This window comes from Convolutriloba macropyga, chromosome 8 (assembly GCF_964194025.1).
Source record: "Convolutriloba macropyga chromosome 8, txConMacr16.3, whole genome shotgun sequence".
Lineage (NCBI taxonomy): Eukaryota > Metazoa > Xenacoelomorpha > Acoela > Convolutidae > Convolutriloba > Convolutriloba macropyga.
Genome location: NC_134475.1, coordinates 32,597,080 through 32,613,919, shown reverse-complemented (window position 1 = coordinate 32,613,919; position 16,840 = coordinate 32,597,080). Strand labels below are relative to the sequence as shown.

General features: G+C 34.9%; 1 protein-coding gene across 1 annotated transcript in view; it reads right to left on the bottom strand.

The window, feature by feature from the left end:
• Nucleotides 1-880: 880 nt before the first annotated feature.
• Nucleotides 881-16,840, bottom strand: part of LOC142345026 (uncharacterized) — a 79,505-nt gene continuing 63,545 nt past the window's right edge. The window contains exons 2-4 of the mRNA XM_075397110.1: nucleotides 8,676-8,835; nucleotides 1,597-1,758; nucleotides 881-937 (exon numbers count right to left, since the gene is read on the bottom strand). Of these exons, the coding sequence (XP_075253225.1) occupies nucleotides 881-937; nucleotides 1,597-1,758; nucleotides 8,676-8,834 (378 nt within the window). The 5' untranslated portion in view covers nucleotide 8,835. The remainder of the gene's footprint in view (nucleotides 938-1,596; nucleotides 1,759-8,675; nucleotides 8,836-16,840) is intronic.

The window sequence follows — 16,840 nt, the reverse complement described above, 5'->3', positions numbered from 1 at the left end:
GAGCCTAGTTTTTTTATCTAGTGCTCTGCTCAATTCTCCTATAGCTTTAGTTTGTGACTCCGCCGTAGCTGGTCCCCAGCCCGGATGAGAAATGAAGATGGAAACGCACCCAAAACATACTGGAAATGTCATGTCTCAAAAGTCGGTTTTTCAACTTGACTGGAGCATATTCCGACAATTTTCCAGCTATTATTTTACCTTAAAAACCTCATTAATCTTGGTAAGGCCTTAGTACAGCACCGTATTGATCTTGATACGGCCTTAAAACGGTAACCTAGAAAACCTATTACGGCCGCATTCAGGACCGTAGTCAACTTTACAAGATCTTAGTATGGTTTTCATTCAAGACTCATATGGTGCCGTACTACGGCCGTAGCAAGTTTTCCAAGTATGGGTAAACTGGGGTATCAACTCAATAAAAACCAGAACCAAAATAATTTACACCAATTGCTCTGAAAATGCCATCAAAAGGGCCATTAAAAGGCTTTGGAGTTCATCAGGGATTCCGTGCGGAGAGACTGGAGTCAGAGAATCTTCAAAAAATGCACTTTTAAATCAGATTTCTTGTATTAATTGGCCCACTGTATTTTGATTCCCGCTATTTGAGATAAATTGGGATTGATTTATATCACTGCAATTATCCTGATGTTAAACCAAAAGCAGTAGAACTCAGAAAAAGATCCCGAATCAAAACTTCAATTTTAACCCAAAATTACATTAGGTGTAAGAAAGCATCTTGCCGCCGTTTTTCGGGGCTGAGACTGTTTTGGAATTTATCTGACAACAGTGACGATCAGTCGTCACTAACTTTCATTTTGTTCACGATGAAAAATTGTTACGTTAATCCTGGACATAAAAGACAGCGAAAGCATAATGTCCATCACTCGTATGACGGGTAAACGTCACCATTATGTGCAATTTTGGTCATGTAATTAGTCTAAAATTTTATTGCTCTTATTTTATATTAGACCCCTATTATTTAACTGAAGGACTTAATTGTTCTTGTGAGCAGTGAAATGGGTAGTTGTAAAGCTGCGAAGATCAGTGACGCGTGGATAACTATGACGATGGGTGTACACAAGAGAGACAAAATCTTCTCACTTCTGTCCAAGCTTTTGCTCAAAAACTAGCATCGTGAAAGAATTTGATGGGTATTTCCCAATTTTCAATAAATTTGAACTAAACTTCCCTTCTGTCGCAAATGTCCACACGCGCTTAAACACCAATCTTAACCTAGGTCGTGAAAAAGAATGACAAAGTCGATTAAATTTCTAAGCTCGAGCGAATGTACATTTGCCATAACACAAAACTCTGTTCACTTAAAGAAACCATGTTTTCACCTTCACGTTAAGGTCTGACCTCAATGGAAGTTGAAGAAAATAAGCAGCTGCAGTTGTTGCCAACCAGATGCTCTATCGTCAAATTAGCCATTTTCATCGAGGTTTCACTGTAAGAAGATTATTAATGCAAAAACTTGTTTGTCTGTTTTGTTTCATCCAAGTACGCAGTCGTTTACGGTTACCGGAGTAAAAATAATTAACGTCACTCTCATACGAATTTATCTATTCCTAGACCTTTAACTATCTTCACCCTAACCTTTCTTTCCTTGCCCTCCTCGTCCGGTTCTTGGCCTTGTGATCCTTGTTCTCCCCTTTCGTCCTCTGCCCTCTCCCCATCCTCCCTCTGGCCATCCCCGTAGCTTTGGTCCCCATATCCACCCCCACTCCCACCACGTGACGGGTCATCTGACATCGGAATCTATAGCAGCAACACGTTACAAAATAAAATATAGCCGGCAGATTTCCGGAAAAGAGCCGCCGTTGACGCTCTTCATGCACATCGGGATTGAAACAGAAAGAGAAAAAAGAAGAGACAATATGACCAATTTTTTTTCTGTTTTTTTTTCAGTGTCAAAAAGTGTTCTAATTTGGCGTGCAATTTCAGTTGGATTCTAAAACTATACTTAATTCAGCTTCTAAACTGAAAGGTAATAAGCTTAACACCGATGTCAGCTAGCAAACACTCTAATGAACTTTCATAACCTAATTCTCAATGACTTAATGACCGGGTTTTATCGGTTTATCCCGTCTCTTTTGATTTTGCTCTTTTGACATTGGCCGTATTCACCAAATTGCGTAATTCAATGCGTGAAAGAATTTAAAATCCATTCAGTTGAAACAGCGAGTGAGGTAAGTCAGAAATCAAACGTGAAAATCGTTACTTATCTAAAATAAAAAACGTGATCAAAAGGTAAAGCGAATTTAAAAAACATAGCAGGACAAGTCCTGACGTACAATTCAAAGACTAAACAATAACTAGACCTAAACGGACTATGAGTGAATTGGGAAAACCATTTCCAAAAAAAATCAGATCAATTCTTAAAAAATTGAAAATCAATGTCCAAATGCCGCATGTGAACAAAACCACTAGTGAGAAAGAGAAAATGGATTCAAACAAAAGCTAGGCCTCGATTGAACTCTGAAAGGTTTGGGAAAACAATTTAAAAAAAGTCCTATCCAGCTATCCAAAAAAAATCGAAAAACAGTAAAATTCAAGGTGAAGAAATTGCAGCATAAGAACAAAAAACCGCTAGCGAGAAAGCGAATTTTTATTCAAACACCGTTTTCTGACTCTACTTTAAAGTTAGAGTGAAAAAATTTCACGCCGCGAAACCACTTGTTTTTTCGCTCCATTTCTTGTTTAGGCGTGGCCAAAATCACTACTCCAATTTGACTTCAAAAACCATGAAAATTTGTGAACAAGTATTAAAAAAACAGCGCCCCAATACAATTCGAATTCTTTGAATTGTGAAAAAGGAGAGCGCCCAGATAATAGCCTTTGAGAGGCTGACGGTGGCTAGAATGTCAAGAAGACCGAATAAAAACCGAAAAAACAATGGATTTTAATGAATCTTCAGTATGTTTGGTTTGGAATTGAAGACAACAGGCTATATTTAGGCTCTAAACGTAAAGGAATAGTCCTTTTTGTTGATTTTCAAAAAAAAATCAAGAAAGTTTTGATATCTTTGATTAGAATATAAACTTAAGTGTCGTCGGAGTTAATTGCAAGAAACTAAGTGTTTCAAGTTCTAAACATAGAAATTTCCTCATTTTCACAATCAAGCAAATTTTTGGCTGGAGTGGAATATTCATCCCGAATTCCTAAATTCTGTCATTTGATTTGAAAAGTGGGGGTAAACTGCATATATAAAAACATAACCGACTAAACATCGGAAGAATTGCCCTCGAACGACTAGTGGGAGAGCCTAAATGGGACTAAAAAGTTCAATAGTGGGCTTCAAATAAACACATTAGAGGTTAACATATACCACTATTAGGATTTAAAGTAAAAAAAATGGCATCAGTTTTGGCGCATTTTTCATTTGACTTATAGTATTAAATTGCCGCCTGTTTGAATTCAGCTGCTTGAAATTGTGACTGAGAGAGAATTTTAGATCAAGCGAAACGCAAAAAGCCAAGGGCGCAGAAGTCACTCGAAAAGTCAAAATTGTCAAGCGAAAATTTTGCATAAAAAGACACACACGTTTACAATAATTGCTATGAACTTCGTTCAAGAGCAATTAAAAACAGAAACGGCTTTTAATGTAAGAACGTGTCGTGTCAGACGTTGATGATATTAATCAGACATTTCTCTTGCAAGATCTTGCAAAGTTCTTCTAAAATTATGCTTCATCTTACAAGATCTTGTAAGATTCTTGCAAATAATTAGAAGATAAGCAGCCGGTTTTCACGAATCTTTGAAGATTATTGTATTGCAAGAACCATCGGAAACATGACTCAGCTACTGCATGAACCTGTTTAGCCTCTTTGACAAGCAGAATCAGTTCATTGCTGAATAGCTGAATAGCAAAAGGAGCGCACTGAAAACTGGCAACACTCAACGACAAAACAAAATCATTACCTTTTTTCTCAATAAGAAGCCTAATAGTGAATCGATTCAGATAAACGTCACCTTTCATTGCCGAATAATCATAGGAACAAAATTTCAGCAGCGAGGCATCTTACGCTTTGAATTGAATTTTTTTGTTGTTTACTGGCCTATTCACACGCATTGCACGATTACTCCCAGCGCGATTAAAATCATCATCAATTTTTTTCTGGTTTTTTGTTATGTTATCGAAGGTGAAAAATGCTAAATAGCGCTCTTCTATATCAGTTGACAATCTCAACGTATTAAAAAATTTACATAACAATTAAGTAAACTTCGTAACAAAATTGTAAGCACTTTATCAAAATTTTTAGCGCAAGCTCAATTTGCAAGCTCTCGCACGATATTGAACAAAAATAACTTCACAGTAAACGCATAAGTTTTGTCGTTATAACCTAAGATTAAAACAAATTAAAAATCTCTTATATCTGTTTTAAAGTAAAGCTCCACTTAAAGCATAGAATGAAAGTTGTACTAGTCACACTAAGTGGTATTTTGAAAAAAAATTTTATGGATAGAACCTAGCAAATGTCCTTAACACAAAGTTTGAATAAATTTTTGTTCCTTCCATTCTTACTAATATTAGAAAAAGTCAATTTAACATTTTTTTTAACCGCGTGATTGTTAACTGTCAAAACACTGCGAGGTATTTTACAGACAAAAGTATTTCAGAGATGTATAAGTCAGAATCTATATATGTCAGAATATATAGTTAAGAATGTAGTTTTTTTCAAGTAGATTGGAATGAGAGAGAAATTTATACAATGCATAACCAAAAATAAGGGGCGTGAAAGTCACTCGAAGTCAAAAGGGCCAAACAAAACTTTTGAATCAAAAACGAGAATGAAATACCAGGCTCATTACGATGCAGAGGTATACCCCAAAATTTCCGCCTTAGTAAAATTGGCTCAAAATTTAGATACATACAATGAGCGAAAATAGGAGACATCCTTTGTATCTTACTTTTCGCAAAAGGGGTTCCGCCAATTTTGCGAAATAAAAGAACATTTGGTGCAAAAAGTAGGTAACAAGTCTTGTAGCACCTTTTCGCTCAATTTAGGTATCTATTATTCGCGCGCATTTTGAGCATGCAAAAAGCACCTGAATAAAGATTTAATTAAAGCTTTCAAAGCTTTAAAGTGCTTTAAATACATGCAACCACGAAAACTGATTTTTTTCCGAAAAATCCCTCGCACATCAAAGGCTTTGTATATCAATATGGGACTGGCCGAGTTTAATAAGTAGTAATAAAAAGTACTAATAAGTAGTTTTAAGTAGTAATAAAGTACTACTAATAGTAATAAGTTAGGCTTAATTAAATAAGTAGTAATTAAGTTAGGCGTTATTACGGATTATATGCAAAATCGAGCTGCATTAAGTGCAAAATATCGATACATAAATGGAGCGGATGCGTGATACAACTCGCGCGAAAAATAGGATATTAAGTTTGTACTTGTATTTTGCGGCTAAAATTAGGACATTTTTGCGAACACGGGATACGATATTCCCTTCCATTTTTACGGTTTCTGCTAAAGTAGCTACTTTCCGCAATATTGTTCCACTTTCAATGTATTAACAAAGTAAAAACGAACACGAGATACACGCATCGGTCATATCTGCCCGTGACGATTTGGGTATACCTCTGCATCGTAATGCTGTGAATAAAAACTATACAAGATTAACGTGTTCAATTTTAGAAGGAAACTTAGAAATTTTTTAATTGTCTTTATATCTGTTTACAGAAAAAATTATATGATGCAAAAACTGACGGTCTGTCCTGCGATGAAAGTTTTAAATTAGGCCATTGTTGAAAAAAAAGATGCAATGATTTCGCATAAGTTAACTTTAATCTGGCAAAAATCAAAAAAATAATCTTTATTCATAAGAATTTTGTTCACAAATACTTTTTAGACCACTAATAAGCATATGTTGATATTTAAAGATTACGTAATCCCTATTTTAAAAAACTCGTCGTAAATTCTTTGTATACTACGAGGAAAAAAACTAGTTTCTGCTTGCATTGTGTCCAACAATTCGAAATTTTTCTTTGTTAATATCTAGGTTATTACCAGCTGCCAATAAAATGAAACAATCTACATTTAACAGTAGTGACAACTACCCAGGTTGCCCACCTTAGAGAAAACTTTGAAAACTTACTATGACTTATACGGTGCCGTAGAAAACTTACAAAACTTTGTACGGCACCGTATAAGGCCGTAAAAGGTTTTTCACGGCACCGTAGCCAATTGATGTAATTTTCAATTTGTAAATTCTAAATTCCTAAACTCGATTTTAAATCTAACGCTTATCTCATTCAAGTCACTTTTTCATCACTTTATGTCACTGGGTATAACTTTTTAAATCTCTGAAAAATTACAAAAATTAGTACGGTGCCGTATAAGGCCGTATCAAGTTTTGTAATATTTCAAAGGTAATGTTTTCGAACTTTCATTTGCTTTGCAGGTAGGCCTGAAGGTCAAAAAATTTACCTCAAAACAGTTCGAAATTGCAAAAGCCTGTTACGGCTCTTCTAAGGCCGAACTTTGGAAGTCTAATGATATCTTTTGCAGTTCATGTCGTTAATCAAACAGAAAAACGTTTAACTCCAAAAATCCATCCAAAGCGTCAATACTGATATTTTCTTCCAAAGAAGATCAACGCTTACGTATTACGTCTCAAAAAATGATTAGCTGTAAAATGAAGTTCGAAAAAAAATTTGCGGTTTAAAGGAATCAAATAAAATTAGCACTGTTTTTATCATGAAACTGTCAGTATCACTTACATAGCAGGTGAATAAATTCTCAGCTGCAGGCGCATAGTTTATGAGAGGGAACAGAAGTTATTGTGTTTGGTCAGTGTTCTCTTCAATTAAATCTCTTCTGGTTTCAGAAAAAGTTTTTTTTATTCAAACTTTGGCTCATTTGAAAGTTCATTTTTGAGCATTTTTGAGCATTCACAACAACAAAAATACTCCTGCAGAGCTACAGTCAGATTACTTAAACTATTTAAAAGAATGATTTAAGAAGAGTCTTCAAATGCGCAACTTTAAATACATTTGATCGCTTTAAAAAAAGTAGATTAAGATTTAATATTTTTTCGAACTTCTCTACAGTTTTGGCATCTAAATGGCTAATCAACAGCGCAATTTCTGGCAGCTAGGCAGTCAATGATTGCAATGTAATCTTTGTGTCCTGAAAATTTGTTTTTGAACGGTTATTCAAGATTGATTCCTGGAAACAATGTCCAACCTCAGATTTTATTGGCTGAGGTGTGCTTTTTGTTATCGAACAGGTCTTTTTTTATCGGGTCAAGAAGTTGTCCAAATTGAACCAAACTTGGTATGGAGTATCCCCTGTGTAGGTAGAGTGTAGGAGAAAAAGAATTTTTTCTATATCTTGTCTAACAAAAAACAAAAAAGAACAAAAAACTTGTAAAACAAAAAAAAACTTTTGGTTTAGCTTGCCTAGGAAGAAAGTTGGGTTTTATACGGAATTTCGCGAATTGCGAATTTTTGCGAACTTTAAAAATAGGTTTTTTTCATCGGGTCAAGGAGTTGTCCAAATCAAACCAAACTCGGTATGGAGTATCACCAGTGTAAAAGGAGTGTAAAACAAAAAGATTTTTTGGTATAGCTTGCCTACCAAAAAAATTAGGTTTTCATACGGAAATCTGCGAATTTCGCGAAGAGCGATTTTTTTAAAAAAGGTTTTTTTCATCGTGTCAGGTCAAGGAGGAGTTGTTCATATCAAACTCAAAACAGTATGGAGTATCACCATTACATATTGAAATTGACGAATTTCATATTGAAATTGGCGAATTTCGCAATTAGCGATTTTTGAAAATTTATTGTTAAAATAACGATTTATTGTGCTATTTTCCGGCAAACTGCCGGCTATGTTTTTGTTTAAAGATAGAGTTCAAGCCTGTTATTTTACCTAGTGCTCTTCTCAAAATCACCTATAATTGTTTGTTTGTAATTCCGCCGTAGTCGGTCCCCAGCCCGGATGAGAAAGGAGGGAAACACGCCCAGAACATACTGGAACAGTCTCAAAAAGTCGGTTTTTCAACATGACTGGAGCCTTTTCTGACAATTATCTAGCTGTTATTTGACATTAAAAAGCTTATTAATCTTGGTACGGCCTTAGTACGGTACCTTAGAAATCTTTGTACCGCCTTACTACGGCCCGTAGAAAACTTAACAAGATCTTAGTACGGTTTTGATCAAAGACTCATACGGTGCCGTACTACAGCCTTATCAAGTTTTCCAAGATCGGGCAACCTGGGTAATGCATCACTTGTGTTCTGTTAACTATCTGCAATTTTGAAAACAATTTTTTCATTTATATTTTAAAAATTTTATTTTTACTTTTTATACATTTTGCTCTTTAACTTGGCTTAAAAACGAAACTTCAATCAAATTGATTACGTTTCGTCTAATGACAGATCACTAAGAAAAACTCAAGCATGGACGTCACTCAAAACTCAACTTAAGGGGATTAGGCATTTCTGTTCGTATATTTGACTCATTGTTTGATTTTTTTTGGTTTTTCTGAACAAGTAACCCAGATTGATGGACGTGAAATAGGAACCGTTCCTCGTTCTTTTAAAATATCCTACAGCCAGTAGTAGGGACCTGCTCAGGTTCGTAATGTATTATCTACAACTTCTGGCGCAATGACTAAGGTTTCATTAAAAATTATGTACAGTGTATGCATCAGAAACTGTACCTCTGAGGAAAGGTGCTGATATTTGGAGTCTAGAGCATCATCATATTTGCTGGTCTTGTCTTTCTTCTTCTTCTTCTTTTTCTTCTTTTTCTTCTGCTTCTCTCCCTCCTGGTAGTCACCCTCCCCCACCATATATTGCTCCTCTTCTTCTTCTCCCATTCTTAAACACAACAACAACAACAAGGAAAAGGAGTAACACTTTGAGGTACTGACCTAATATTATGGCTAAAGGGGGATAAGTTTAGGTCAAAATATTGCAATGACAACTCATTTTGTTGCGTTTCTTGGCAATTTACTAATTAACGAGCTAAGTTCCAACAGAGAATGAGGTAACGGCTGAGATGATGTTTACCAATTATTCTCTACTCATGAATGATTCTCAATCTACCCTCGACGATCAGCTCCCAGAACTAAATAACCGCTGATCAGACTAATCTAGGATGAAATGACCTCTGATCAAAAAATCTTGCGCTCTATATTTCTTCTTTTGTTGCTATGCTTTCGAATCTAAATCTGTTAAGAGACTTGTTTCAGTGACCGGATGACTATCATGTGCTCGAAAACCCCTTCTGATCAGGCCTTTCGGAGTTTTATCAAGGAACCTTCATCCGCTGAGATCCATTTTTGATCAGTGCGCTCGAAAATGTGTAGCAAATAACATCGTGAGGTGCAAATAACTTCTGAATATAGTCATGTGCGTTCAAAACCCAATTCTAATCAGATTAACATATGCGCTCAAAACCAAAGTTCATCAAACCCACTGGCGTCTGTAATCACCTCAGGTGAGACCAATTAAAAACTATAATAAATGAGCAATGAACACGATTTTTTCATGGCGTTTGTCTCATGCGATTATTTTTAAATGCAAAAAATTTGCGACTTGCGGATTTATTACTAAACGCAAGGGTATCAACATTTACACAAATCACAATTAAATTTCAGGAGGTAAAAATTTTTGTTTTTTTTTCTTTTTAAGAAACCAATATACTTCCAGGAAATTAAGGCTAATAAACAATATTTCCTTTTCTGTTTTTCTGTTCGATGTAACCTTGGATCACCCTAATTCAGAAATCGTTGATTGTAAACGTAAAAAAAATCGTCGGCATGATCCGTTTTAGTGAGTCAAGACGACAAAAGACCCTAATTTATTTTCTTCGGTGTTGTCGGTATTTTCGGTTTCTAAACGCAAGAAATCGACTGTATGTTCGGTTTCATATACTCGGTATTTTTAGTTTTAAAATTAGGAAATGGTCGGTATATTGAATTTCTTAGATTCGGAAAGTTCGGTTTTAAACGTAATATAATAATCGGTATGTTCATTTCCTTAGATTTCGTTTGTTAGGTTTCTTGGACTTGAGTAGTATACTAAAATGAACGTATTGTCACGGGGACGTGCCCCCGTGACAAATCGTGCGGTACATTTATGAGTTAGAAAAATTTTGTCTCTCAGGACAAAAAATTTGAATAAGTTTCTCGATTTGTGACGGGGGAAAAACTTGTAAAAAGTTCTCGAATTTGTGGGGACAACTACAAACTTGTAAAAATTTTGTAAATTTTGTGCAGTGAGAAAATCTTGTTAAAATATTGCCAGGTTTGTTCGGTATGATATTTCCAGCTACTTTGTGCGGGGAAAAAAACTTGTTAAAATTTCACAGTTTTGTGGAATTTTTGAAAAACTTGTAAAAGTTTTGCGTTTTCTTGGGGTCATAAAGTTGATTTTAAAGTTTAAAAATTCTTATAAACCTTGTTTTAGTCAAAAAGATTATTCATGGGTTTCTTAAAGACATCAAACTAACTTACCTTTTCTTTATTCAAATCTCTCGATTAGTTTTATGTAACATATTGACAGTAAAACGAAATGGAGTCAAATTTTGATGGTTTTGATTCCATATCTGGTTTTAATTTGATACATTCCAGATTAGTGAGTGTGGTCAGATCAGAAAATAAATAAAACTTAAGTGCCAGGGCTCCAGACTGAGAATTATTGTGTCTGGTATGAAATTTGCAGCGTCAAATGTGAAAGGAATGCAACTTTGCACAGAATAAGGAAATATACGTATGAAATGGACAAAATAAACTCTCAAAACTATATAAAAAATTCCAAAAAAGTACTATAAAAAAGTTTTTGAAATTGTGCGGTAAAGTAATTTATCTGCCACGTTAAAATGACGGGAAAGTTAAGAATCGAGGTAAAAATTGTGTATTTTTAGAGTAAAATTGTTTTTTTTGGACAGTTTCATGAAAAGAACTTCCAAAAAAGCAATTCCATCATGCAAAAATCGTCTTGCATTGTGCATGACAGCAATTGTAGGTCGTTAAAATGAGTAACACAATGTGTTTGAGGTATAATGCAAAAGTGAACACTAATATAGCGTACAACTTGGGTTAAAATATAAAAATCGCAATTTTTAAAAGGAAAAACTGATATTTTACTGAACCCTAATGCATAATTTAGGTAAAATGATAGAATGAGCAAACCATTTTCTTTATATCCTTAACAAATTAACTTCTTTTTTTTGTGAGGGAAACTTTTTTGTCTTTACTTTGATAAACAGTACTCCTGTTCTGTTTCTTTTCTCCTTTTAGATTCATAGCATTAACAATATTTATAGCTGTATGTCTACAGTGTTCGTCTATTTTTTAATCTGGAGTTTTTGCCAATTTCTGTTTCGTTGAAAGCTGGCTAAAGATTAAGTTTAGTCTGGTGCATGTGACAACATATAATTTTATTTTTTTTGTGTTTCGCAAGTTTTTGTCTCGGCGTTTGTGATTGGTTGGCCAAGTTTTAGGAACTATTGTGTCTACTACATGCACCAACATGCGTCATTTATTACCATTAGCAATTCAATGTGGTCGTCTCAGCTTCTCTGGTTGGTTATTCAAGTTTAATCTTTATTACCGTCCTGCGAATATTTGAACACGTGCTGTTTTTTTTGTCAAAGACAAGGTGTGGTCTCTTTTTATAACCATAGGCAATTCAGTGTGGTAGTCTCAGTTTCTCTAATTTTCCAGTCAACTTTAAGCTTTACTGCCGTCTTGCACATGTTTCAACACGTGTTGTTTTATTATGAAAGACAAAACATGGTCACAAGTTTGGGTTTGTGTTTGAAAAGAAACTAGTATGTCGTCGTCTCATGATTAATCTGGTTTTTATCACGATAAAGCGCGTTCTGAAGAACGATATGTAGTTGCCTGCGTGAAAAGACATGATAATACAGGAATTTAAATATCGCTGAAACTTTTCAAAAAAAAAAACGGTGACAACGAATTTTAATATGGAATCCCAATCTTTTAACTAACAGTTGTGTTCTTTTGTTGATTTGAAGAAAGAATTGTGCAAAAAAATAAATAAAAATGTTAGAGCATATGATCAGCAAACGTAGCAAATCATTAATTTTTGTATTCAACATCAAATGGTACTCGTAACCAAACACCACATGCGCAAAATAAATGCAAAAAAGTCCACAGAGTTTTGAGTTTTGATTTTGGATTGGCTTAAGTTTGAGTATTTGAGTGAACTCATTGTTAAATTTTACCAGAAAAATGTAAAATAATTGGTAGTTTTTTATCCGGTTTCCAAACGGATCTGCCAATTAAACTTTGATTTCGGTAAACAAAATAACCATCCAATGAGTTCCTGCATGTTGCGACGGTGAAGCATTGGCTATGATAAATCCTTCTCTGGTTAGCTTTGGGAAATTGTCTGCTGCAAAACCTCCACAACAATTTTATTTCAAGGAAATCATTTTCCCAACAAATAGCGTATTTCATCACTATCCATCGGGGGGGGGGGGTAGGTGATATTTGAGTTTTTGTCACCTTTCGTTCTGAATTAACATAGCTTCTTTCACCCAGAAATAGAATTTTTATGTTGGCTGCCAATGCTCCGTCAAATGTATATTGAACTGAAATTGAGCAATCTGTAATTTATGGACGAATGAAACTATGAGGAGCCTCTTGCATTGAATTTAGGTCAAAAGCTGAAGCCAAAATATTGGGATAGTTGTCTAGAGTTATGCCGTGCCCACCAAGAAAATCAAAGGCTTCCAGAGTTTTGAGGTAAATGCTGTGGTTAAAGTTTTTTGTGACCGGAGTTCAAACAAAAGGCCGCCCATTTCTGTAAACAAAATTTTTTTCATATTAAATTTCTGGTAGTGGAAAGGGTTAGTGCAATTAGTTCCGAGGTACGCTTGATTTGTTGCCATTTCAATTACCATACGTCGTACTGGTCCTTTCGAAAAAATATCCGCATGGCTCCAACTTCTTATTCCAGTTGTAGCTAAAAAATTTCTTGGCATTAATTCTGTACAGCGGTAAATTGTATGGGTTTTAAGTAGAGTTCTTTCGATTGCAGTCAAAACATGATCTGCTACGGTAATTTTTCTGACGTAGATTTGCTTCAATTATTTTTAACTGCGTAATGTGTGTTGGAATCAAAAATTTCAACAAAATAATTTGTAGACCTTCTAAATAATATTCGCAAAGTGAAATCACCAAGTAATTTTATCACAAGTTAAAATGTCGCTCGCCGGCTTTCCAATAAAACAGTTTTTCTTCGGAGTTAGCTACAAGAGCTTTTTCTGGCCGGTACGTTGTCCGCGCGACCGTCGGTGCCGTCAATTTTAGCGGTCTCGTCCTCATAAAAGTAGCCTTGACATACTAGCCTTTTGCTTTTTGCTCCTTTTCCTGACGAAAATTCTGCTTCAATGAATGCTTTGTGCGCTTAGTTTCCGTATTTATTAGAAACTTTAAGGTCATTAGCAGATACAGTGCTTTCTGAATTCAAAGAATTTAATGCGCTGCTGCTTAAGTATGGAGCGTCTGTATTTGCAACTTCAGTGCCTGTCCTTAAATTGCCGTCATTGTTTCGGGAGGTTTTACATTTAATTTCAAATAGAAGTATTTGTAAATCCATGAAATTGTTCCTGCCACACAAAACCTCAAACTCAAGCATTGGATCGTCCGGGGAATATGGTCCGACTTTTTGAGTAAAAGCATTGTCAAAAGTAGGAAGCAGAGGCTGTATTTCAAACATATCAAGTGTGGTGTCTGTTGCATCTGTGGGCAGTAACTTAGTAACCATTTTGAACTTTAGAAAAGAAATTTGACCGTCTTCTCATTAAAGGCTTCTTTTTACGAATGCCAGGATTTTCACTGTTGGTTTTCAATTTGCGCAATCTCTCTGTTTTTGATCCGCCCAAGTGTTTCCTAACAGTTTTTTGCACAGTCGATTTTACTGCTTGTTTTGGAGATTTTTTCTTAATATGAAAGACAAAATGTGTTGAAATGTTTGAGTTCCGGTGTAAAAAGAAGCTAGTATGTCTTCGTCTCACGATTACTCTGGTTTTTATCACGATCTAGTGCGCTCTGAAAAACGATATGTATTTGCTTGTGTGAAAACACATGATACTACAGGTATTTAATTATCGCTGAAAGTTTTCAAAAAAACGGAGACAACGAATTTTAATATGGAATTGAAAATTTTTAATTAACAATTGTGTTCTTTTGTTGTCTTTGAAGAAAGAATTGAACAAAAAAATTAATCAAAAAAGTTAGAGCATATGATTAGCGAACGTAGCAAATCATTATTTTTCAAATTAAACATCGTAAACTCGTAACCAAACATCACGTGCGCAATATAATTGAAAAAAGTCCACAGAGTTTTGAATTTTGATTTGGAAATGGCTAAAAATTGAGTATTTGAGTGACTTCATTGTGAAATTTTACCAGACGGCAATAAATTAATTGGTAATTTTGTATTCGGATTCCAAGCGGATCTGCCAAATAAACTTTATTTTTGTGAAACAAAAGAACCATCCAATTATTTCTTGCATGTTGCGACGGTGAAGCATTGACTCTGATAAATTCTTTTCTTGCTAGCTTTGTGAAGTTGTCTGCTGCAAAATCTTCACAAATTTAATATATCAAATCAAACAATTTCGCAACAAATAGCATATTTCATCACTATCTATTTGTGGGGTAGGTAATATTTAAGTTTTTTGTCACCTTTCAATCTGAATTAACCTAAAATGTTAAGATTCTTTCACCAAAAATAGAATTTCATGTTAGCTGCCAATGCTCCGTCAAAGGTAAATTGAACTGAAATTGAGCAATTTGTAAGCACGCAATGAATAAAATTATGAGGAGCCTCCTGCATTGAATTTAAGTCAAAAGCTAAGACCAAAATATTGGGATAGTTGTCTGAGAGTTATGCCGTGCCCACCTTTGTCAAGAAAATCAAAGGCTTCCAGAGTTTTGAGGTAAATGCTTTGGTTAAAATTATTTGTGACCGGAGTTCAAACAATAGGCTGCCTATTTCTGTAAACAAATTTTTTTTTTCATATTAAATTTCTGGTAGTGAAAAGAGTCAGTGCAATTAGTTCCAAGGTACGCTTGATTAGTTGCCAATACAATTACCATACGTCGTACTGGTCTTTTCGATAAAAAATATCCGCATGGCTCCAATTTCTTATTCCAGTTGTTGCTAAAAAAATTTCTTGGCATTAATTTTGTACAGCGGTAAACTGTAGGTGTTTTAAGTAGAGTTTTTTCAAATGCAGTCAAAAAAAGATCCGCTACGTTCATTTTTCTGACGTACAGATTTGCTTGAATTATTTTAAGTTTGTAGTTTTTGTTGATCTCAGAAATCTCAACAAAATCATTTGTAGACCTTCTAAATGAAATTCGCAAAGTAAAACCACCAAGTAATTTTATCGCAATTCAAAATGTCACTCGCCGGTTTCCAATAAAATAGTTTTTCTTGGGAGTTAGCTACAAGAGTTTTTTCTGGCCGCTACTTCGTCCGCGCAACCGTAGGTGCCGTCAATTTTAGCTGGCTCGTCTTGATAATAATATCCTTGACAAACTAGCCATTTGCTTTTTGCTGTTTTTCCTGACAAAATTCTTCTTCAATGAATGCTTTGTGCGCATAGTTTCCTTATGTGTTGGAAATTTTAACACCATTAGCAGATACTCTGCATTCTGAATTTGAAGAATGTAGTGCGCTGTTGCTTTATTATGGAGCGTCTGTATTTGCAACTTCAATACCTGTCCTTAAATCGCCGTCATTGTTTCGGGAGATTTTACATTTATTTTCAAGTATAAATTTGTGTAAATCTATGAATTTTTGCTGTCATCCAAAACTTCAAACTCAAGCGTTGGATCGTCCGAGGAACATGATGGTCAGACTTTTCTAGTAAAAGCACTGTGAAAAGTAAGAAGCAGAGGTTGTTCTTCAAACAACTCAAGTGTGGTTTGTGTTGCCTCTGCGGGCAGTAAACTAGTAATCATTTTGAACTTTAGAAAAGAAAATTTACCGTCTTCTTGTTAAAACCTTCTTCTTACGAATGCCTTGATTTTCACTCTTGGTTGTCAATTCACGCAATCTCTTTGTTTTTGATCCGCCCACTTGTTTTCTTACCATTTTTTCACAGTCGACTTTATTGCTTGTTTTGGAGATTTTTTCTTTGTAACTACCTCTACTAGCTCAGGAGCTGCTTGATTTATTCAGGTACAATGTTTTTGACTACAAGCCAGCAAAATTTTCTGGCAATCGGCATTGCCGCCTTGCCAATACCTGCTGCTATGTCCTCAAATCCACTGCCTCGTTCGCGATAGTATCCTGAAAAATATGGTGAAACTGATTGCTATTAATCGTAAGCTTCCAACTAATCAATTTTTTTCAAAATCTATATAACTTTTTATGTTCCAGAGAATGGAAATAATTGTCCCGTTTCTGTCCGGAAGTGAATGTCAATTTACTGAAAATTTTTTGTAAATAACTTTTTTCCACACTTGTTTGGGTTGCATCATTTTCTATCTTTTTTCTTCGACATCTGCCATGGTCAGATTTTCAAAAGTGTCCAACATATTTTATACAATATGATAATCAGATCCATTACGAAAAACGTTGAAACCTAGTATGCTTGGAATTTCGATATCCCGAAAAAAAATTCCATCGTTTTTACCAAAAGAGAGGAAAAAAATTCAATTGATTTTGTTATATTGATAGTCAAAATGATGTAAACCAGAAGTTGTTTTTTTGGACCTCAAAAGATGGTCAAAGGTTTCGTAGAAACCAATTTCAGTGATGCGTCTTTCTCCTTCATATGGTCTGGAGACAGCAGCAAATGGAATGCTTTTCTCTTATAATTTAAGGCCTTCAG